At 40.2% G+C, this 25,349-nt stretch overlaps 1 protein-coding gene across 2 annotated transcripts in view; it reads right to left on the reverse strand.

Moving 5' to 3' along the window:
* Positions 1-4,892: 4,892 nt before the first annotated feature.
* The window catches only part of LOC122998234 (neuronal PAS domain-containing protein 3), a 370,534-nt gene continuing 350,077 nt past the window's right edge, over positions 4,893-25,349 (reverse strand). For both annotated transcript variants that reach the window (XM_044375006.1, XM_044375007.1), the window contains 3 exons: positions 15,072-15,219; positions 13,782-13,897; positions 4,893-7,360 (listed from right to left, as the gene is read on the reverse strand). In XM_044375006.1, coding sequence (XP_044230941.1) covers positions 5,712-7,360; positions 13,782-13,897; positions 15,072-15,219 — 1,913 coding nt within the window. In that variant the 3' untranslated portion in view covers positions 4,893-5,711. The remainder of the gene's footprint in view (positions 7,361-13,781; positions 13,898-15,071; positions 15,220-25,349) is intronic.

Consider the following 25,349-nt stretch of genomic DNA (forward strand, 5'->3'; position numbering starts at 1 on the left):
CCAGCTTCTCAAATGAGATGATTTTTTTTGGTTTTCTGTGATAATAAACTGAATGTCTTTTAGTTCTGAACATTTGAAGTTATTAACTTGGGTTGTGGGAAACTATAACTGGCATTTTCACTGTTTCATCCACACTAAAACTCACTGGGTTCATATTTTACTCAGTTTGGGTCGATACAGCACCAACACAACACTGTATTAATGTTACTCAGAAAGGAACTCAAGACAAGAGGTTGTTTTGAGCCAGTTTTAGTGTTATTTTTTTCTATTTTTCTGTGGGTTATTTACCAAAACTAAAGCTTGTTATAATCTACTCTCCTCTTTTTTATCATGGTGCATTATTGTTAATAACTTGTGCATCTTTTCAACATCATCTGCACGTCGTTTTGTACAAGAAACAAAACGTTTGTGACAGTTTTTAGCTGAAGCTTGTTGTGTAACTGCAGCAAATTAATAGATTACTACTTGATAAAGTTAGTTAGTAGTAACCTGATGTTGTGTCGCTGCTATAATGATGCAAACTCGGTAAATTTTAAGCCAGTTTCAATTAATTCAGAAAGATGAATCTATAATAAAAATAATCTTTAGTTGCAGCCCTCGTTTCTACATCTATCTGGGTGCAAAGATCATTTTTTTGAATTCTGGGTGAAACATGAATTATAATCCCAAAACACACATTTGTCCTACTGGGAGTACTGGGAGTACTGGGAGTCTACTTGCTTATCAGTCTTTATAAAAATAAAATCATCTTCTAAACTGGAACCAGAACACAAATAGTAGAAGTAGAAGAAGAAGAAGGACTGTCAGCTTACTGAGACGTGTTGTGTTTTTTGGGGGGGGGGGGGGTGTGGGATGACTGAATGTGTCAAAACAGAAGAAATGATGCAATCTGGTAACAAATTCGAGAGAAATTTTTATTATGGATATGGCACCTGTAAGATGGTCAAAACCGGGTTACAGAAAGACAACCATGTATGTGACATGTTCCTCTGAACGGATGAGAACCTAGTAAACTTATAAAAGAACAACTGCTATAAAAATGAAGTATGTACATTTTCGGATTTGCAGCATTATTCATGGTAAATGAACTCAAAAAGATGTCTTTCGAAAATAATAATAATAATAATAATAATAATAATAATAATAATAAAAAATAAGCCAGGCACTCAAAGTTAGCATCAGTTAGTCATGTGTTTTCCCTCTCTTCTGCGAGGAAAAAAAAAAAATAGAAATGTACCATAGTTTTCTCTTTTTTAATATTTTAATTTGTTTGTATTTAGAATTTTATAACACTGTTAACATTGATAATAAGAGATTCCCTCTCTCCCGTATTTCAGCTACTTGGCACCAAGTTCCTCATAAAAGAATCTGTATAATTGTACAAGAAATAGTTAAAAACACAGACACAGTTTCTTCACAGGTAAATGAAGTGATTTTTCAATATTTGTAATTCTTAAACACTATGTATTTTTGACAGCAGCTGTGATTAAGGTTTTTAAGTTTTTAAAATCACCAGCAAAGTTTTTCATTTTTCGACATAAAACACAGAAAAAACATTTAAACAGCTTGGACCGGCTGTTTGGTTTTTGTTACATGTGGGTGTATTTCCTGGTTTCATCTGAGTTATGTGCAACCAACCCCCCCTCCCCTCCCTCCCCCCCTCCTTCCCCCCCCCACCCCCCACCTCCCAAACCCCCCTCCCCCCCCCCCCCCCCTTTCTTTACCTGCCATTCGTTTGTATCCCCCGCCCCCCTGTTTTCACGCAAAAGTAGAAAACGCTAAAATCCAGAGAGGAGCGCAGAAACAAAAATGCTCCTGAAGTTGAAGATTCAACCACAAATGACCCACCAATCAACCGACAGATCGAACAGCTCGGATCACATTCCCCTTTATCGAACAAAAAAAAATATAAATAAATACATTATTGAACTTCATAACCTGGGTTTTTTGTTGTTTTTTTTTTTTTTGTTGTTGTTTTAACACGTTAGTAGCAGTAACAAGACATTGATTCTTCACAGAAAGCACAGACGCTACAGATTGTTTTTCCTGATATGAAGGGGAGGATTAGAGGCCCGCGTCGGTTTTTTGACAATACAGACTTTTATTCTTCCCAACGGGCCTCCCATCGCGTCCCCGTTTGGGCTCGACAGACTTTTAAAAAACAAAAAAACAAAAAAAAAAACTAAACACAAAAAAAAACTGCTGGACCGAAGGAATAAAAATAAAAACAAACAAAAAAAAAAAAACGAGGGATCGATCACGTGAAACGCATCGGACGAACTTACTAAACATGCAGTTCAGTTTTCCAAAACACCTATAAAAATAGATTTGTAGTGCGAAATATTTTTTTTCTTTTAATTTCTTTAGAAATCTCTAAAATTGTTTTTTTTATTATTATTATTATTATTATTATTATGTGTCCTGAAATACTACTGTGATTTTTTTTTATTATTATTCTCCTCCCTTGAACCACTTGTTTAACTTTGTTCGTCCCGTAAGAGAAGTTTTGCGCAGGAAGTCAACAAGTTCGGTGGGAACCAATGAAATACACCCAATGCACACAAGAAGCCCCAAGGGACTCTGGGAAATGTTTCACAACTGAGGCTTTTATGGTTTTTCCAGGACGTAAGACTACATCTAAAATGCTACTTTTAGGCTTTTCCTCATCATAATTTATTTCTATATAGTGTAAATATTTATTAGTTATTTAATACTTTGTATGCAAGAGCTGGAAACTGCAATTCCCAGAATTCCTTAGCGGCAAAAACATGGCTCCATAAACCTTTGAGCTAGTTAAAGAATCTTTTCATCTCTGAGAGAAAAGACAGCGAGATAAAGAGGTTTTGTATAAGACTACACAACAGCAAAAAGCAATAGCAGAGAGAGAGAGAGAAAGAGAGAGAGAGAAGGATTTAGAAAAAACAAAAAAAACAAACAAACAAAACAAAAAAAAAAAGAGGTTTTACAAAGACGAAAAAGGAAGCAGCGAAAAAAGAGGTGGACTCTACAAATGTTTTTTTCCGTTTTTTGCAAAGGCCACCGAACACGAAATTTCCACGAACCTCCACTGGTTTCACTAAGACTGCAGATAGAGAGAGAGAGAGAGAGAGAGAGAGAGAGAGAGAGAGAGAGAGAGAGAGAGAGACAGAGGACGGAGACGGAGGAAGAGAGAGAGAGAAAGAGGCTTTTTTCGGGATGTCAATCATCACGTTAGACTCCACCCCTCCCCCTCCCTCCCCCCCTCCCCTTCTCCCTCTAAGCCCCGCCCCTCGCCTCTTCACCCCTTCCCCCGCACTCCCCCCCCCCCAAACACTAGAGATAGAGCACAGAGAAGACAAAGGACAAAAACAGCTACAGTAGCTCAGTATATACTGCATATAGTCAACACACACAGAGAGAGAAGTTGCCATGAAAGACTTTTTGACAGCCAGTGACACTAAACACATCGGTAACACATTTTTACGGCTTAATCACACTGGGTAATAAGGATGACGGGATGGTAAAGACGGGGCTGTCAACTTTAAAAAGATGGACGTCTTTGACAGTTTTTATACCGTTTTAATTATTACTTATTCTCATCATCATTTTTTTTTTTTCTCTTTTTACCAAAAAAGTAGAAGAAAAAAAAAAATTTTTTTTTTTTTTTTTGTTTTTACAAATGAACGAGAATCACAGTGCTTTCAAAAACACCAAAAACTTGTGAGATTAACATTTCTTTTTTTGGCAACGGAGGCTGGGGAAGAAAAAAAAAACACAGAAAACAAGAAGAACAACGACAAGGACAACGTCGCTAAAGGAATGTGATTTTTTTTTTCTCTTCCTCAAAAAAAAAAACAAAACAAAAAAAAATTAATATTCTTTTTTTTTTTTGTTGTTGTTGTTGTTATTGGATTGATTGTTTGATAGATCGATTGATTGAAAATGCATGTCTTTATTACAATCTCCTTGTTGATATGTGGTTTTATCACAGGGTCCGGCGATGAGATGGAAGAGAGTGGATTGTTTAGGAAAAAATTTTTGTGGAGGTGATTCCGGTTTAGGAAGAAGAAGAAGAAGAAGAAGAAGAAATGGAGGAGGAAAAAAAAAAAAACGAAGAAGAAGAAAAGTAGTTAAAAACAATAAAACAGTGATCAAACAGGAGCCGGTCGAGGTTTTTAACATTCATTTTTCAAGTTAGCAACGCTAGCTAATTAGCCTCAGTCTCACTGAGAATTAAAAGTGATCAAGTTAGAAAATACATAAAAAATAAAAAAAAACAGCTTAAATCTCAACCAATCAACTCCATGTTGCCATGCGGAGCTCCCCCTGGTGGCCCAATCAGGTTGAGCGTTTTTTTTTTTGTTTGTTGTTGTTGTTTTTTTTAAGACAAACATACGATGAAACATGGAGATGACGTTGCTGATTTAGAGGTTCTTACTGTATTTCTGACTTTCCTGAAGGTCAGAAGAGGAAAAAAAAAACCAAAACAAAACTTTTTTTAAAATTGTTCCCCCTCCAAAAAAGAAACGATCAGTCTGTCGACAAGCTGTGGGTTCGTTTACAGCACCCACATCAGCCAGCTGAATCAGGGTTACTGGACGGTCGGTAGCACCATGAATCTGTTGATAAGACAAGGTAGAAATGTGAAAAAAAAAAAGGTTAAATGATGAGATAGACAGAGTGAAGAAAGAAGACAGATTTGAGAATGGGAAGAGAGATGCAGAGGAGGTTATGTTTGGTGCGAGACCTGTAGGTAAACTCCTGGGATAAAAGAGGAAGTAGTAACATTCGATAATTCACAGGTCTTTACCCGGCTGAAATTGCTTTTTTTTTTTTGTTTTTCTTCTTAATGCTTGATTCGTAAGTTAAATCTGAGCTAGAATATTTTATAAAAAAAAGGAAGAAATAAAAGAAAAAAAAAACAGCATTTTAATTCTCTAAACTATTCCCTCAATCGAGAAACGTCCTCAAAAACCTTTTTTCAAAAGATTATTTATCTCGTGACACCTCTTGTCAGGTGCGGGGGAGCGAGCGCCCTCCTCTCGGTTTAAAAACTTTCTTTTCAAGTCTTGATCACATCAAGATGCAGAGGAGAGCAGAGCCGCATAGAGTTTTCTGTCCGTTACAAATCCCTGTACCGTCCTCCTTTAAATACACACAATCAGCATCTTCATAAAGATGCAACAGAAACAAGTCAAATAATAAAAATTTATCCCCGTCAGGCTCCAGCGGAGTCCTTCGGCAATATGAATTCTCTGTAGGCAAAAAAGGAATTCTTTACAATAAAGAATAGTCTGTTTTTTGTTGTTGGTTTTTTTTTTTTTTTTGTTCATTCGTTCAGGAGAAAAAACTTTGCTGATCGCAAGAAACAGGAGCAAAGAGAGAGAGAGAGAGCGGAGGAGAGGAGGATGAGGAGCAGAGAGAAAAAAGATAGAAAAAGGGGGAGGGGGGGAGGAGGAGGGGGAGGGGGAGGGAGGGGGGGGCATGTTGGAGGGTCATTCATGTCTATTACACAAGCTCAGTTGCTCAGATTCAAAGTGCTAGAGTACATCTGTCATCCATTTCCTGTCCGTTCTCCCCTCTCGGAAACACAGTGCTACACCGTGTTGATAAAAGATAGCAAGTAAATAGTCTCTTTTTTTTCTTTTTTTTTTTTAACGAGTGAGTAGTCTTTTACTTTGACACAGTTGTTGATTCCGGAAACACAGTAATGCGGTCTCGAATGTTTTGCGTTAATCCTCCTTCCTCTCCAGAGTTGTCTGCGTGGTGTGGATCCCGTTGCTGTACACCGGGAACGGTAGCGTCGAGAAAAGTCCCTCCGCCGTGGTGAAAACGTTGGCCGCCGTCGGCATCTGGCCTCCCAGGGCGCCGTTTCCTCCCGTAGCCGCCGGGGAGCCGACAAACGGTCCGGCGGCCGCCGCTGCCGACATGTTGAGCCTGTGGACGTGGTGGTAGAGCATCTCCATGGGCGTCTTCGGGTCCAGGCCGAACCCCGAGCTGTCGACAAAGTTCATGGCGCCGTTGGGGAGGAGGTTGCCTTGTGCCATAGCCAGGGTGACGTCCGCCGGCGCGTACCTGATGGTCCCGGTGGTGTAGACCCGTGGAGCCGTCGTGCTGGTGGACGCCAGAGTCCCCGTGACCCGGTGGACCAGAGGGAGCACGACGTTACCCGCCTGCAGGCGCTGCAGCGCCTCGAGATCGCCGGAGTACAGCAGCGAGGAGGAAGGGGTTGACGAGGACGAGGAAGAGGATGAAGAAGTGGAAGAAGAAGAGGAAGAGGTGGTGGGCGTGCCTTGTTGCTTGTCCCGTGGGGAAGCGGAGAGAGGAGGGGACAAGGGGTCCGCAGAGGAGGCGCTGGAGGGAGGAGCTAGACTCGCAGCGCTGGAAGCAGAAGACGGAGCTGAGCTCCCGTTGTAAGGAGGCTTCCTCACTCCTCCCGCTCCTCCCTCGGTTCCAGGAGGGGTGAGGACGGAGTCGGGGATAGCCACCTGGAGAGAGCCTCCCTGGGGTGAGGGGAAGGTCTCGTGGGTCCCCGGAGCAGCCGGCTTGGAGGTCATGCTGTACGGAGACTCGTTTCTGGAAATCTCTCTGTTGGGCGGGTAGTTCCAGATGCTGCTGTCGTTGTCGAAGTTGATCGGTTCTGCCATCTCCGTCTTGATTTTCAGGACCGAGGACGTCGCAGCTGCGTTTGGGGAGCCGGAGGAGGAGGTGAGGAGGTGGGAGGAGGCGGAGGAGGCACCCTGTGAGGGGTCGACCAGCGGCGTGGTGTCTCCCATGGCGACGGGGCTGGGCGTGGTGGAGGAGAGGCGGAGCCTCCTGCTCCGGGTCCCGTCCCATTTCTGCACTTTCCTCCTCTTCCGCCTCTTCTGATGTTTGTTTCCGGGGTTGGCGCTGTCGCAATCCTGCACACTTCCATCCTCTTCCTCGTCATCGTCCTCATCCTCCTCTTCCTCCTCCTCTGACGAAGAAGTTTGCGAGTTGTGCAGCTGAACTTCTTCCCCCTCTCCATAATGCTCCACTTTAATATGAAGCCCACCAAGATTACCCAGTCCTCCGATGGCGCTCAGTCCCCCTAATCCACCCAGTCCTGTTAACCTCCCCAACCTGCCACCTCCACCTCCTCCTCCTCCTCCTCCTCCTCCTCCTCCTCCCCTGACCTCCTCCTGCTCCTCAGCCTCTCCGTCTGAAGGCTCCAGGCTGTCGTCACTGTCCTGACTCTCGGGGTTACTGGAGCTGTCTCCTTCTTCCTGGCGTTTCATTTCCTGTTCGGAGGAGCAGTGCGGTTGGCCGGGCTGCTGCTGACGCTTGCTGTCAGCCTCCGGGTCTTCGCTGCGTTCTGATTGGTGGCCTGACTTCCCCTCTGGCTTGGCGTTCTCGTTGTCTAGTGAGAAGAAAGAAGCGAGTTGGTTAAAAATGGCGACGCAGACTGAAAATAAAAGAGGCTGAACATTAGAATGTAAAGAGATGGATTTAGCTAAAAAGTTTCAAAAAAAGTGGCAAAAGTTTCTAAGACACCTTTGAGTTTTGAGATCTTAGATGTGAAGCAACACATGTACCTGGAAAATAACTTTGTATATTATTATATAAATATTCCAACATCCTAAAACCATGGTAAACTTTACCTGCTAAGCATTAGCATGTCAGCTAACATCCTGATAACGATAAATGAAACGTACCTAAACGCAGCCTCACAGAGCCGCTGTAAACTTCCTGCCATCTCTCTACTGTTAACTAATACGTTTAGTTTTAGTTTATTTATTTACACAAATAATACACAAAGACACAAACCCCCCAAAATATGTTAAATGAGTAATAAAAGAATTGTGTTGGTGATATTTTAAAAAAACCCCAAAAGGGCTTATGAAGACATTTCAACAAAAACTGGAAAGAAAGACAAGATATGACCATATTACAGCTTATTACTGTTTTTAATGTCTATTAATTGTATAGAATACACTGATTGGCACGTGTTTATTTTATTGTTGGCACATATAGTATATAATAATATTAATATATAATTAGTTAATTAGATTATTAGTTTAAGTGTGTGAGAGAGGATGGTTTTGTTGCTGGTATTTATTCCATAACTGAGCTGATCTGTATTTAATAAAAGTATAAAAATCTCCTCTGCAAAAATAGTAAAGTCCTGCCAGTTTCAATACAAATGTGTTGGATAAAACGATCAAAATACTAATAAAAAAAAAAGTTTGTCCTGAGGGAAGCGTGAGGAGGAAAAGGTCTGCAGGAAATTTCATTAGAGTCCAGGAAATCACCAGAATCATTAGTGTTCATCCTCATGGAATCATGAACGTTTGCACAAAACATTTCAACTGATGTGATGCAGCTAATAATAATTTTACTTTTTTAAACTTCTCGACTGATTCAGCATAAAAAAAAGCATATTTGTAGCAAGAAAAATGAAGACAAAAAGACGTTTCTTTACCCGACCGACACTAATCTCAGGTGTTGATTCTTTTATGTCTCCCGACAGGATTTCCATGTGTTGTTGTTGTTGTTGTGTTGTTGTTGTGTTGTGATCTTACTAATGTGTGTTCAGTATCTGTAGCTGCTGCTGTTCAGGCATGTTGACTCTGTCCAGCCCATTACACACACACACACACACACACACACACACACACACACACACACACACACACACACACACAGGCTTCAGTCCCTGCCAGCACTCTGAGGCCAGCAGCTGCCCAGCTGGCAGCGCTCTTCCTCCCTCATGGCAGCCTGAAAATGTCGACTCAATTGTTTTGTCTGGGGAGAACCCTGTATCTCCATTAAGTGTGATTTCCAAGCAAAACAGATTTATTCTCTGGCTGCAACTGAACATATATCAGTGATTTTTAGATGTTTCCTGGGGGTCAGACGGAGTTTTTGGTTTGGTTTACTGACAATAATATAAAATATTTTTTTAAAACACAACATCTGATGCAAGACAGAAACTAAAAGCTGGAACATTGAGTCACTACAGTGGACAATCTGTAATATTTTAGGAAGCAGACATGTTTTATTAACATTGTGCACGACCCCAAAGTAGCTTTAATGCCGTGAATATCGTTAATAGATAACCAGCGTTACATCATCATTACATATGACATGTATATGACATCATTACAGGTATTTAATGGGTTAAAAGCACATTAAGGATACATGGTACATGCCTGGTGTTTAATGTTCTGCATGTTTTCTTAATTGTCTTTTGTCTGCAGTAAATATTTAAGTGGTCATTATAAAACCAGACATCATAGCTACCACGGCAACAGAGAACTGCAGCATCCTTCTCAGCTTCTAAATGAATATTTCAGTTTTTTTACTTGGCAACAGCTTCTCCCACTTGGACGCAGTAACATTTCGAGGGTGCAGCTCACAACAGAACTTTCCCAGCGATTCACTTGATTTAATCTTTCATGTCGAGTTCAACTTTGGTGAACTCTGACACGTGAATTTACACCGAATTAACCGTCTCGACGGTATCGATCTAGGACTGGAGAGGCCCTAAACGGAGAAGCTATCGTAGCTCGTTAGCCGTGTTGCACCATCGAGTTTTATTTAACCTCCTCTGTCAGAATACAAACCTGCTCCACAAAAGAGGAATGGACACAGAGACACAGGAGTCAAGGCTGCAAATATGTCTTTAAACTGTATGAATTTATTGAGCTGGTGAGATTAGAGAGATACTGGGAGGCTGAAGCACCTTCCACTGGATGCTCCAACTGACTCCCATTAAAAAAGCCTCAACTTCTCTCTAGAAATACTGAGTCAAACATTATTTTCAACAAGTCATTCTGGTCTCAATCTCTAAATTCAGACCCTCTGATAAGTGTGCTGGTGGTTATTTTGGAAATTATCGCTCCGTTAATAAGATTTGAAGACTTATAGTAGCTTTGACGTCTGCCGTGCAGGCTCGGAGACTCACACTGAGTCGGACTGTTCTTGCAATATTTCACTAAGTTTAATGTTAAGTCCGAGGTAGTGTTGCCTGTTTCCAGAGCGTGAAAGGCAACCGTCGTGGGAAATCTTCAGACGGGCCAATAAATCTTCAGGTCACCTGCAACTTAGTATTAAACTCAAAACTTATAAGACTCAAAGAAATACACAGGAAGCTGGTAGAGTTCGATGTGAACAAGTTTACTCTGCATAAAGAGCGATACAAAGCACACCGAGACATTAAATTATATACCTCTCATAACCCCTCCTAATGTGGCGCTTATTTGCTAAACCCCACCTCGCTTGATCTTAACACTTTGGTAATAATCCAGACATGACTCATCTCAGAAAACAAAGGTCTATCAGACTTCTCTAACAGGTATCTCTTATAGATGTAAATGTTTTCTTTGCACAATTACTGGCCTATTCATGGACCACACAACACAGATCCTGACTCCAAACAGAAACAATGCTGCTGATCATACGCTGCACTCTCGGAGCTTCAAACTGGCGCTGATGCAATTATTATACACGCATCCTATCCTGACAGAGCAAAGGTCAAAGGGCAGATATCTCATTTTAGAATACGTTGAGCCTGAGCACCTCGGGCGGGCCTGTTGGAGCCCGGGCCGAAGCTGGCCGCCTGCGTGCAGCAGCTGGCTTCAGTTTACAGCCGACAAGGCGAGCCAGAATCACTCTCCTCCAGGAAGAATAACAGCTGGCACTGATTCTTATCATGCCAACGCAGGCTGCATGACTTGATAATATTATGCTGGAGGTGGAGGCCTCGTGTTGGGTTAAATTCAACTATACTGGCCGCTGTCGGGAGCTGAGTGTCTGTCTGGATTGGAAGCTTGAAACGTTGGTGACACATGAATTTAATCCTTGATTTGTGTTTCTGGATCTGAATGAGGACGTCAGTCTTTTTAATTTAGTCGTCTGTATGGATGATCAGGTTCAGCTGTGTTTCTGGTGGACAGGTTTCAGTAACTAATCAGGTAAAATGGCCCAAAACATTCAACTAGAACTAAACTTACTGTCATTTTTGGATTTTACATCATTGTTATTTATGACAGCTTTCTCATTTTTCCTAAATTTTTTGAGTTTTATCAGGACTTCTATGTTATTTATTGTGCTGTATCACGGATGTGATGCTATTTATATTTAATCTTAAGGTCTATCTTTGATTTCTGGAAGCTAATACTTAATTAAAATGTTGAATTTATGCTCTTTGTAGTAGAAATGCAACATTTCAGTCATGGACCATGTTAGACAACAAGCAGCTGTCTCCATATTGTTAAATAGTTGATGGATCAGAGCGAATGATGGAAATAAATCAAAGACTTAATCAGTCTGTTCATGACAACGTCTGATATTTTGTATTTTATAACATATTAGAATGATGTCAACAAAACTTAAACCTCTAAAAGATCAGATTCACAATATGAAACATCTTCATTTATACAGTTGAAAAGAGGAACCAAATGACAAACACTGGAAGTAATCCATCAACAATTAATATTTTTAAAAATGATCTAAAATGAGACCAACAATAAATGTGAAGATCTATAAACTACAGAAACATGTCTGACACCAACACGTGTCTGTAATAAAAGCTACTTTTTGTTTTTTGTTTACTAAGCAAAGATGCATTGATAAAAAAAAGCTGCAGAGAAATAAATTGAATGGGTAATGCAAAATAACATATCTAATAATAATAATAATAAGGATGACATCTGTATTTTTAGTAATTATAGTGTTCTTAATACTGTTACCTGACTATTTGGTTATTAAATCATGTATTTCATATATTTTTTTATTGTTTGGATGCTGTCAGTGCTGCGTAAAGTTAGACGCTGCGTCTCAAATCCAGACTACAAACTAATTCTAAGCAGGTTTTGAGTTTTTAGTTTGTTCACACTGCGAAAATGACAGTTTAGTCAAACCAGACAGCGTGTAAGTTAAATACTGCTGTGCAGCAGAAACGAATGAGGGGGAAACTGCTGCTGGAGGACAAAGACAAGAGTCATAATATGTTTTATTTCACTGATCAGAGCAGGAAGCAGCAACTCTTCCTATTTTGTCAGCCTTGGTGAAAATGTCTCCAACAAGCGTGACTTTCTCTTTGGTGTTCCTCAGGGTTCAATCCTTGGTCCTCTACTGTTCTCCCTGTATATACTCCCCGATTGGAGAAATTGTTTGCAACCATGGTGTAAATTTTCATTGTTACGCAGATGACACCCAGTTATATTTATCTGTAGCGCCAGACGACAAAGATGCCCTTAATCCCTTTGACAGATTGCCTCTCGAGCATCATACAACCTCCTTAAATTAAATAAAGATAAAACAGAAGTTCTTATAATTGGCACAGATGTACAAAGAGAAGAACTTTCATGCAGGCTTGGAGATTTAGCTCTACAGATTAAACTAGAAGTAAAAAACTTGGATGTTATCTTTGATTCTGAATTGAATTTTAAAAGTCCACAACGTTACAAAGACAGCTTTTTATCATTTAAGAAACATTGCAAGAGTCAGACCAAACCTTACTTTGGAAGATGCACAAGAAACTCACTCATGCCTTTGTTTTTTCACGCTTAGATTATTGCAATGCACTTTATACTGGCTTACCAAATAAAACCATTGATCGGCTGCAACTCATTCAAAATTCAGCAGCAAGAATTTTAACCAAAACTAGGAAAAGGGAACATATTACACCAGTATCAGCGCCCGCAACCATCGCACCGGCTACCTGTAACGTTGAGGATAGATTTTAAAATTCTTTTACTTGTTTTTAAAGCCCAAAAAGGTCAGATTGCTTGTCAGAATATGTTCCAAACCGTTCGCTTTGGTCGCTTAACAAAATGCACAAAGTTATGTTGATGCAGCTTTTTGCAGCTACGCACCAAACATCTGGAACAAACTCCCGCCGCATATTAGACAAACATCTTCTGTTGATATTTTCAAGAAGCAGCTCAAAACTTATTTTTATGCTTTTGCTTTTAATTAACTCAACCTTTTATTTGCCTTTTACCGTTATCAGCTTATTTACTACCTGTTTTATCTTTTTTATCTCCTGATTTTACCTCCTTTTATCCTCTTTTTATCACTGTAGTTTTTTTTGTTTATTGTATTTATCTTTCTCCTTTCTTTTAACATTATAAAATATCTTTTTTGCCTGCTTGACAGAGTTTTTGAGGCTTTTTGTGGCATCTTCTTCTGTGGTGTTCTGTGTTGTTATGTGAGATTTGAAGGTATTTTTGTGGTGTTTAGTGGAATTATTCAGAGTTCGATGGCATTTTGTGGCAGTTTGCAGCAGTGCCAGTGTTCTCTCGGTCCCTGCAGCTGTTGGCGTTCATCACCATCCAGCCTGGCACGGACGCCACACTGGCACCGACTGATAAAATATCCTTGGCTTTCTCTTGTTCAGGCTTTATTTCTCACCGGTAGTTATTATACTGGTAACACTTGGAGGGAATCATACAGGTTTTATACGCATGTTGTAAGTGTGAAAGACTTGTTTTATTCTGAATGTTATATAAAAAACACAGAAAATCAAGTAGATCAAATACACTAATGTGACTGTTGAAGGTTTCCTTTTTTGTCTCAGCTGCAGTGTTTTCTCTTTTTCTTTCTGTCCATAATTCTTATATGTAGTTTCTTCTCTTTTTTCCGCCCTTTATACAACCAGTCTCAAAGAACTCGGATGTGCATTTCCTGCAGAAAGTGTATATGATTGTATAGACTTGTTCAGTGTCTCTGTCTTTACAGCATCCCCTAATGCGGTTGGAGTTTATGGCTCTTTAAGTGTATTTGGCAGTTACATAAATATAAATAATACACACAAGACACAATAATAATGATACCTGAGTTTTCTTTGGACTCGGATTCAGAGTCGGACGATTCGGAGGATTCAGAGGTTTTCTCTGGTAGGTTGGGCAGCTGAGCGATGTCGATGGGCGTGTCTTTATACTCTGGATTACTGTAGAGACACACACACACACACACACACACACACACACACACACACACACACACACATACACACACACACACAGACAGACAGACACACACACACACATACACATACACACACACACACACATACAGACAGACACACACACACACACATACACACACACACACACACACACACACACACACACACACACACACATACAGACAGACACACACACACACACATACACACACACACACAGACAGACAGACACACACACACAAACACACACACACATACACACACACACACACACATACACACACACAGACAGACACACACACACACACACAGACATACACATACACACACACACATACACACACACACACACACACACACACACACACACACACACACAGACACACACACACACACAGACAGACAGACACACACACACAAACACACACACACATACACACACACACACACACACACACACAACACATACACACACACAGACAGACACACACACACACACACAGACATACACATACACACACACACATACACACACACACACACACACACACACACACACACACACACACACAGACACACACAAACACACACACACACACAGACAGACACACTTTGTTTCAGTAACAAAAGTTTTTTTGACATTTTTCTTCTGTAAATCGTTAAATAAAAGCCGACATTCATTCTAAACTGGTTTTCATGGTGAATTCAGCAGAATATACGTCTCCATGCTGGTAAATTGTCTAAGTCTATAAAAATAAAACACAACATTCAGTAACAAAACCCAACTTTATTCATTTTCTTACTTATATTCAGCTATATTCCAACTTTTTATAGTTCAACAAGAAAAACTCCTAAAACCCCAAAAATAATACTTAATGTACAAGTTTATTTCTCTTTTTGTCCTTATTATACTTAATTCTACTGTGTACTACTGTGTAATGTTATAATTTAACTCGTCTTTAATACATTAAGTGATACATTCAGAGCTGCCGACCGTCTTCCTGTCTGAGTCTGAAATAATAAACTGAACTAATTTAACTCTTTAATTTGTTGAATAAATCCATTAATTTACTACTGTTTGCTCATTCTTGTGTTTATGTGCTTTATTCTTTCATTTATTCAGTCAGTCCTCGTCTGAGCCTGGTTGACCTCTGACCTGAGGACGTAGTTGACCCAGATGATGTTCTTCTCGTTGGCGTTCTTGGCGTTGATGGCGATGGTGGCGCTGGACTGGATCCAGATGTAACCGCCGTTCTTCTGGATCCACCGGTAGTACTTCGTCACACACTGACCCTTATTCATCACTGAGGCAGAGAGAGAGAGAGAGAGAGAGAGAGAGAGAGAGAGAGAGGAAGAGAGAGAGAGGAAGAGGAGGTGGGTTGTTGTTTCATGGTGGATTTAGTTTGATATCAGGAAGGAAAAGAGAGAGAGGAGCCATCGGATGTCATGTGACAGCTGGTGGAGAACTGCTCCGCTGCTGCCGTCATTAATCAGACCAACACACACTGCCGGCCTCCGTGTGTGTGTGTGTGTGTGTGTGTGTGTGTGTGTGTGTGTGTGTGTGTGTGTGTGTCTCTGATAGACCTGAGACAACACACACACGTCACAACATGAAAATTCTGTATTTCCATGATGCATGTTCATATCTCATACCAATATGTTTACATGTTAAATTTTACTTTCTGAAGGTGGACAAACATGCCTGCCAGGTGAGGTCATGTGACTGACGGAGACTTGGTCAACTTGTACTGTAAGAGGGTGAGTCTATACAGCAGAGGAAAAAATACAGTAAAGTTTGTTCATCTTTATTCTTTCAGGTCTATTTGGTTTGGACAAAGAACGACATCATCAGTGTGATCGAGGCACAAAAAAAACAAAAAACAAAAAAAAACATTGATTAGGAACAAATAAAAGACTTGTAGTAAACTCATCTCCCTCCAAAAATATTAAATATGACATTATATCCTCTGAGATTATTCATGCAAACATAACTTCTATTTAATCAGACTTGAAAGCTACATTTAAGGATAAAGTTCAAACACACACTTCTATTATCAGAGAATTTAAATTATTCAAATATTATATAATATTCAACACAGATGATGGTCCAGAATCTCCAGAGAAAGACCAGCGTTCAGTCCAAACTGCAGTCTGGAATAAACTGTGAAATAAAAACAGAATTTGGAAAACTGACATTTTGAAATAAAAAGTCTTTTTTCTTTTAAAAATCTAACATTGTTATTACTATAAAAAGAAAAACTTTATTGGATTAATTCACACTTTCAGGGTCTTATTATATATTTTGTCTTTATACACTGACAACAACATTTATATAATGAAGTCTTTATTTATTTTACTTTTGTTCCATCCTTCATTCGTTCTCTTTTTCTCCCTCATGTTCTTCTTCATCTCATAAGAAACCATGAAAATCGCCCCAAACAGTAAATTGTAGAGGATTGAGAACACACACTCACATGTCAGCCTCCTCTCAGTAAACTACGTCACCTTTTGCACATGACTTTAATCTAAATAAAGGTTTTTCCACCACCGCAACAACAAACTGATACACCTGAACAAGCTGCAGTACCCGTCTTTCTCCACCAGATAGTGCTGTGTCACTGCATCAGTCCCCCCCACCACCACCACCACCACCCCCACCTCTGCAGCCTCAGGAGGTGGTGGCGACCCCCCCCCCCCCCCCCCCCCCCCTCCTCCCCCTCCTCCCCCTCCTCTTCCTCCCCTTCCTCCCAACCCCTGCTCCACCCTGCGACGGCATGCCGACAATAAATTTGGCTAAATTAACCACTAAATGGTTATCTCAAGCAATATGTATTGGCATTAATCAGGAGCCGCTCAAACAGAAACAGTCGGAGACGAGAAGCGAGGGCCACTAAATTCATATCCCTCTCCTCCATTTAATTACGGACACAAATAGGTTTTTCCACGACAGAGAAGAAAGAGAGAGAAAGTAGGACGGTGATTTATATAAAAAGAAGGCCAGTAATTAAAAACTATTAGAAACTAATAGCATTGTTTAAGACGACATCCCCAGGGCTGCTCTAATTGACTTTGGTCGGGCGGCCGGCGCTCATTCATTTTCTATTTGCCTATTCATAGAGAGAGAGAGAGAGAGAGAGAGAGAGAGATGGAGGGGAAAATAACTTGTTTGCATGTTAAGGCAGAGATGGTGAGATCACGTCACCTTGAATGTGACCTTGCTTTGTTTGTACGGCAGAGTAAATAACGACACAATGAATGCACACACTCACTCACACACACACACACACATACGGCTGCCTGTTCAGATGACTGCAGGTCCTCAGAGAGCAGCTCAGTGTATCAGCATGTCCAATGGAAGAGGACACACACACACACACACACATACACACACACACACACACACACACACACACTCATACAAGGCTTTATAACAACAGCAGGCTGCACTCTGCTGCTGCGTACTGAATATACACACTGTCTCACATGTGAAAGCAGACTGTCGGCTGATGTTCACTCCTCACCTGCAAAATATACAGAACTGCAAATCTGGCCCTCTAGCGCAAATATTTGTCCCCCTTTAAAGGATCATTCTGCTGATTTTCTATATTTTTCTTCTTATGTTTGGATCCAAACCAACAATGATCTACTAACAAGTATCATGTGTATATCAAAGCCTGATATGTCTTATTAAAAACACGTCAAAGAGTCACATCGTCACACTGGGTGACATGTTCCTGCATCCCAGAAGATGCTGGTTACTGTAACTGGTTTAGAAACGGCTTTACTAGCTTGTTGTGCTATATGACACATCCTCTTCACTTTGCACTGAAGCTATTTGAGAAATTTACAATGTAGAACAAAGTCAAGAGGTTTGTGACATGTAACATAGCAACAAGCTAGCGAAGCTGTAAACAGAACGTGTGCAGCGGCGTCCTGCCTCAGTCTAGAGGGTTATTACGGTTAACAACCATCTTCAGGGACAAAGGAACACGTCACCCAGTACAGCGGTGTGACAGGCTTTGGATACACACATGAGATTTATTGAGAAGAAGAAAAAATATAGAAAATCACCAGGCTTATCCTTTTAATGTGTGAATTCAAACACTGTTATTACTCCACAACATGACAGATTTGTTAACAGGTGGCAGTCGAACAGAAACGGTCTCTCGTAGTGATGAACCTACAGAGGATTAGCAGCTTTATAGAGAGTTTCAGCTCATCGTTTATCTGTCCTGCTGCACTTTTACTGTTTCGGGTTCACTCTCGGCGCTCTCATAGCGTCGTTTTAAGACGTAGCAGGCGGCTGTTTCTGGAGAAAAACTCAGGAGTTGGTAGAAAACAGAATGAATATTGGACTCAGATTCACCAGCTGTTTGCTAACAAGTTCACTTCCTGTTTCTGCTGCCCCCAAGTGGCCAAAAAAACAATCTGTTATTGCAGGTTTAAGGTTTTGTCTTTTGCCACTTCAGTCTCTTGTCTTTGTCTCTCTCTCTCTCTCTCTCTCTCTCTCTCTCTCTCTCTCTCTCTCTCTCTCTCTCTTAGTCTTGCAGGTGAGGTTTCCACCACGTTAACCCTCTCCTCTTACTCCTCCATTAAATCACTCACTCTCTGATCGCCCGCTAATGAAGGAGAGGAAGAGGAAGAGAGAAAGAGAGAGAGAGAGAGTGCTGGAGGCTCGCCCGAGGCTGCAGGAGAGAGACCGATAGATTAAAGGACTTATATTCCCTTTTAAAGTCTCTCTACCTCACTTTCTTTTCCTCTTTTTTTTTTTTTGGTCAATGTCACGCCTCTCTCTCTCACTCTCTCTCACACACACAGACATGTTTTTTTTTAATCTCTCTTTCCCTTTTTTTACATGTTTACATCTCCTTGTTTTTTTTTAACTGCATCTTTCTCCTCTTACACTTGTCTTCCTTCCATCTTTCCTTCTGTTTAATCTGCAGGATTTCCTCTTTAGTCTGGTCTCCTTTTTAGATTACCTTTACCCCATTTACCCTGTGAGTGTGTGTGTGTGTGAGTGTGTGTGTGAGTGTGTATGAGTGTGTGAGTGTGTGACGACGTGCAGGTAATTTACGGCTGTGAAATTGCTTTATGGAAACGTCCTCTCTGTCTGCCAGAGGATGGAGGGATGTGTTTCGGTGCTTTCTCTCTCTGTGTGTGTGACTAAATATCTTTTATATTTTTTGACTGTATTCTTTGTAAACAGCAGGACAGATCGTCCCTCTGTCGCCCTCTGCTGGCCAACTGCAGAACAGTTTGAAAGTTTTTCTTCACTTCCAAATCAATCCAAGGATAAAAAGGGACAAAAATATATTTCTGATGTACGTTATGAACCGTCCAGACTGCCGGGACACGTCTGCTTTCTGTCTTCAGACTCAAAACTAAACCTGGAGAAACAGTTTTTATGATCCACATACCTGAAACAAACTTCTGCAGCTGAGTTCTGCTGCAACTCTCAGTTCTTTTACATCAAACTTAAGGCTTTTGATTCATATCTTGCACTGCACTGTAACTTTTATTCTACATTTAACTCTTTTAAATCTTATTTAAGCAGACCTTTTTATAATGTCTTATGTTTCTTTCACATGTTGTTTTAATGGTTTTTTTTATGTTTTATGTAAAGCATCTTGCTGTTGAAAGGTGCTCATATCAATAAACTTGCCTTACATGGTACTAAAGTTATTTTAATCTCTTCATTATCTGGATAATAACATCTGATCAGGAGCCTTTACATTCATACCTGCTGTTAATATCCAAGAAACACATTTCTGATACAGTTTGCAGCCAGTTTTCATGTTGTACAAGCAGCACTATTGTTAATTTATCTTATATTATTGTTATTTTATTCTATTTTATTTGGTATTACTTTAATTGTCTCTTCTTGTTTTCCTCATTGAAATGTTTCATGTCTTTGCACCGGCGACCAACACAAGCCTCCATGAACATTTTACTGACATGTTTAGTATCAACATTTTTATGACTCGCCGAATACATTAATTAACAACATTTTTCTTCTATTTCTTCTTCTATTTGTCCTCATTCACTTCAGTGTACATTTCCATTTTATACAAAATATGAGAAAATATGAGCTACAAGTTGTAACAACAACAATAAACACATTCACACATGATTGAGAAGCAGCAGGGAGACGAAAAACCTTATATTACCTACCGCCTTCTCAATATAATAATATATAAGTAATATATATAAATAGTCTCTCATGGATGGTTTGCCAGCACTTTCAACCATCATTTAAGACAAACGAGCACACATTAATACACTCATTATATTGACAGAATTCATCCAGTATTATGCTTCCTCCAAAAAGTATTCGCTGTGGTAATTTAGTAGAATATAAAAGTAATTTCCAGGATATTTGGTGCATCTACAGAAGATAGATACAGATCGTAGATTAGCACCATGTGGAAAAGGCAATTTAAACTTTATTATTAAGAGCAACTTCTGTCTCAGTTTTGAAGGCAAAGTCTTAACTTTGACCTACCGTATTTACTGTAGTTTTGTGCACACACTTTTCCTGTGCAAAGAGAGTTTAGTACTGACATTTCAGGTGTTTGACCTCCAAATAAAATGCTTTAGATTATCTGGATAAACTTCGTCTTCCAGCCTGTCGTGACTGTGTTTCATTTTAGTGATGTCAGCACTCAGTTATTAACCTGTTATTATTAATTATTATTACTGATAGAATTGGTGGAAAAAAACCTAAAAAAATAAGCTCCAATTTGTAAAAAACAGAATTATCCTCTAAATGGGACACATGCTTTTTGTGATTTTCTGTTTTTTTATGCTGTTCTGATGATGTTCTGATGTTAAAAGTGGTTAAAGTTCCAAAACCATAACTATATAAAAATGAATATGTAAAAAAAGGAGACTGTAAATCACCAGAGATATTCCAGAATATAAATACAGAGCTGAAAATGTGCACGACGTCCTCTTTGAGATACAGATTTTCTACTTTAACAGTCCTTCAGCAAATTACAGTCTCCTTTTTAACAACCTCCAGACTTCTCTGTTTAATTTAAAGCTCGTTCTAAACTCCAAAAAGACAAAAAATGTGCATTTCACAAGAGCACAAACCTCTGATGTTCCCAAACCTATCCATGCTCTCAATGGACGCAAAGTTTTACTAGCTGGTGTGTTCTGTCATGTTTGTAGTGTTTTATTAAGTGTGTGTGGTGATTGTATTGTATGAATGAACCATGTTATTGTGATCCTGTGTGCTGTATATGCTGCAAACAATAAGTAAAGAGAATTAACACTCAAAAACAACTTTTTCTCTGCTGTCAAAAATGTCGCCTCGTCTGGTGTTTTCTACAGTTTGTGTCTCATGTCGTCGAGGTTTGTTCGTGTTTGTCTGTCCCGAAAGGCTTTTTTTGTGTGTTTAACTAATGTACCTGTGTGGATAGTTTCACAGGTATGTGTGTGTTTTGTCTGCAGTCACATTAAAAAAAATGCCTTTTAGTGTGTGTGTGTGTGTGTGTGTGTGTGTGGATTCATTAAAGGCGTTGTTAGTCCGGAGAGACGAGCTCTGCTAAAACGCCTGCAGGCTTAAATCCACCGAGCTTTCACTTCTGTGCAAGTCTCTCGCTCTCTCTCTCTCTCTCTCACTCTTCCCTTTTCCCCCCTCCACTGTGTTTATATGTCTCTCGATCTTCTCTCTCTCTCTCTCTCTCTCTCTTCCCCAAACATCTCGTCTGTCTCTTTACTGTCATCTTCTCTGTATGTCAAAATGCTCTTTTTACTCTTTTCCTGTGTGTTTTAGTCTAAAAAACTAAGAATTGTTTTTCTTTTTCTTTGTGATTATTTCTCTAAAAAAAAAAAAAAGTGAATATCTTCTTTTTTTTGTTATTAAGACAGTTTCCATCATGTCCTCTGAGAACCAGAGAGGAAAATCTCTACTTTTTGTAGCACACCCTCCTCTATTCTCCTGCTTTTATTGTTAAAACACAAGTAATGTTTCTATATTTTCAGTCTAGTTCTGTTCTGTCCTGATCTTTTCTTAAAACAGACCCATGAAAAACCTACAAACTACAACTTGACTGATGATTCTGTGAAGCTGTAACACTCTCCTTTGCTTTTATTGAGGAAAAAAAACAAACATATAAAGAATATAATAAAGCTGTATCCTGTTCTGTCAACTTTCTTTGCTCTTATTGTGAGGAGGAGGAGGAGGAGGAGGAGGAGTTTTTCTTCGCCGCTGTGTTTGCTGATGGAGGAATGTTGGCTCTCTGTAAATTAAAGAGTATGAACTAGACCTGCTCTGTGTGTCCTGACGTACCTTCTGTTGTGATTTGGTTGCTATATAAATAAAACTGACTTGATTTGATTGTGATCTTGTCTCTCTGAGAACAACAATCTCTAACTTTTTTCTTTTCTACTTTATTTCTTTAAAACCAACCAACCCTCTTTTTTCCTTCATCTTTCGGTAAAACCGTCACTACATCCTCCTTTATCCTCTCTCTCTTTTTTTTTTTTTTTTGCAAATATCTCCTCCTCCGAAAAAGTTCTGCACCTTATTTCTCTCCCTTTTTACACCTTATAATGCTTTTTCTGATCCCTCTTTCTTTGTGAAAAGATGGGTATTTTCCTCTTTTATCCTTTTGCCTTTTCTCATTCACCCTGACAAGTGAAACTTCTTCCTCCACCTGCAGACTCTCCTTGAAAAAAAAAAGAGCATTTTGTCCTCTGTTCTTTTCTTTTCTCTATCTGAAAATCACTCGCTTCCCATTTCTCTCCCTTTCTTTGAGAAAAGCCGAATTTCTCTCTTCATCCCCTGTGCCAAGTATTTCTCTCCTTTTCCTCCCTTTTCTCTGCCTATAAATCACTCCGGTTCCCTCCCTTTTCTTTGTGAAAAGATGAGTTCACCTTCTTTCTCTTCTTTCTCTCTGTTCTCGGAGTGGAACTGAGGACAGATTGACTTTGAGATCTGACCCGAGCTAAGACCGGCTGTCAGCAGGTAATGATAGAGACTTAGAGAGTGACGCCTCTTCACAGAGAGGGATCACGCCTCGTCCTCCACTTAAAAAGAAGCCTTTTAAAATTTAGATCCCTGTTGAGAGAACAGGCTATCCCTCTAAAATACACCTTGATCGATTCCCCCAACTATCTGACTCCTGCAGCAGCGGGGGAACCGAGTGCAGACGTGGAAATAAATCCCACAAAGAAATCGAAGCCTGCGAGCTGCTGCTGTTCCGCAAAAACAGAAAGAAAGAGCATGAAGATGTTTTTGTTTTTTTTCACTCCCTTAAAAATCTGCTGCCACTTTTTGACAAAAACTACAAGAAACTGTAAAACTCTGAGCTTCCGCTGAGCAAAGTAACAATTATCTGTGACTGATATTCATGTACTAAAACAAAATTCAGGGAGCAATAAGATTAAACACAAAGAAGAACATATGACTCGTTTTAACTACAAAGAATTTACCAGGAAACTTTTTGGGAGCCTCAAACTCGAATGATCATCAAACAGAAAGTTGTTGCTATTGGATGATTCTGCAAAAACTCAGATTGAATTCTGTAGGGCGTTAGGGTTAGGGCGTCAGGGCGTTAGGGTTAGGGTGTTAGGGTTAGGGTGTTAGGGTTAGGGTGTTAGGGTTAGGGCGTCAGGGCGTCAGGGCATCAGGGTTAGGGTTAGGGCGTTATGGTTAGGGCGTTAGGGTTAGGGCGTCAGGGCGTTAGGGTTAGGGTGTTAGGGTTAGGGTGTTAGGGTTAGGGTGTTAGGGTTAGGGCGTCAGGGCGTCAGGGCATCAGGGTTAGGGTTAGGGCGTCAGGGCATCAGGGTTAGGGTTAGGGCTAGGGTTAGGGTGTTAGGGCGTCAGGGCGTCAGGGGTTAGGGGTTGGGGTTAGGGCGTCAGGGTTAGGGCTAGGGTTAGGGTGTTAGGGTGTCAGGGCGTCAGGGGTTAGGGGTTGGGGTTAGGACATCAGGGCGTTAGGGTTAGGGCGTCAGGGTGTTAGGGTTAGGGGTTAGGATTAGGGCTAGGGTTAGGGGATTGTGATGGATAATAGACAACCATCCACCATCTTTACTTTCCACCTTGTTGCACAAAGGACAAACTATTCCTGAGTTGGATAATCATGACGTTTCTTAGAGATGCTGCAACTTCTTTATGACTCCAAATAAAGTTGTTGTGAAATCTTCCTGATCTTCACGCTACGGGTTAGGGTTAGGGTTAGGAGTCAAGAGTCAAAAATGTAAGAATACAAATGACCTAGTGACCAAAACATCTTTAACTTGTGTCGACTGTATACAGCTGTATGTATAAAATAATAAGCTGGTGAGGTGATTCCTGCTACATTTAAAAAAAAAAAACATCTTAACCGAACACAGTGTTAACTGTTGGACAACTGGAATGAGAGATAATTGTTATAATATATACTATATATTTTTCTCTTCTTGTTGTTCTTGTTTTCTTTATTGTGTAGTCTTTCCATTCTCATTATTTTTTATTTAATGTAATTCTGTTTGTCTTGTGTGTTTTAGCAGACGTCTTTTAGCTTCCTTCATGTCCTACACAAGTGTTTGTTTTCTTAAAATTCATGTATACTTAAGCATATTCAGGTAAATATAAATCCATCTAAACCAACCTGAAGATGTTTGGGAGTAAAAAATACTGATTGGAGTCTCTAATGTGCACAAAATCAACAAAACCACAGAGCTGAAAATAAATAGAAAGTTTTTTTTCTTTCCAAAACCAAAAACTCCTCACAATCACCAAACACAAACCGGATTTGTCACACATCCAATTAGGCAGAAAACTTCTCCACGTTTGCTGAAAAAGTGGAGAATCATTAGACCGCTGCTCTGAAATCAGCTTCCACACAATCAGCGACGAAGTTCATAAGCCACCGAATTAAACCGCCCCCGAAGAAAGGCAGATTTCAGAACAATCTGACCGCGCTCCATTTGACGGGGAGGATGAAGAAAAAGAGAGAGAGAGAGAGAGAGAGAGAGATGAAAAAAAAAAAAGAAAAGACACGAAGCACCTCCAGCGCCCCGTAGCCATCCATTTCTGAAAGCCCCCCTTTCAGAGAGGAAATTAATTTTGAAAGAGGAAGAATAAAACGAGCAGCCGAGGTGACTGAAGGTGCTGTATTAGACTACGCTCGGCTAAAACCAAGTCATTTAAACCGCTGGCTGCCGGCTCGCCTCCCTGACCTCCCATCCTCACAGCAGACAGAGAGGAATAATCTCCCTTCATATTTCACTTCCTTTTTTCCCCTGTTTTACACATCCTAACCCCCCCCCCCTTGTTCTGTCTGACCCCGCCGGGCTGCCGTAGAGTCACTTCCTGATTGCCACTCTGGATGTTCAGAGCTCGGGAACTTTCAGGAGACGGTAATTGAAAAAGTTTCATGGATCTTCACGCTGTTTTTTTTTTAATTTGTCCTGAAGGTGTGTGACATGATTTAGTTTTGTC

This window comes from Thunnus albacares, chromosome 15 (genome assembly GCF_914725855.1).
Source record: "Thunnus albacares chromosome 15, fThuAlb1.1, whole genome shotgun sequence".
NCBI lineage: Eukaryota > Metazoa > Chordata > Actinopteri > Scombriformes > Scombridae > Thunnus > Thunnus albacares.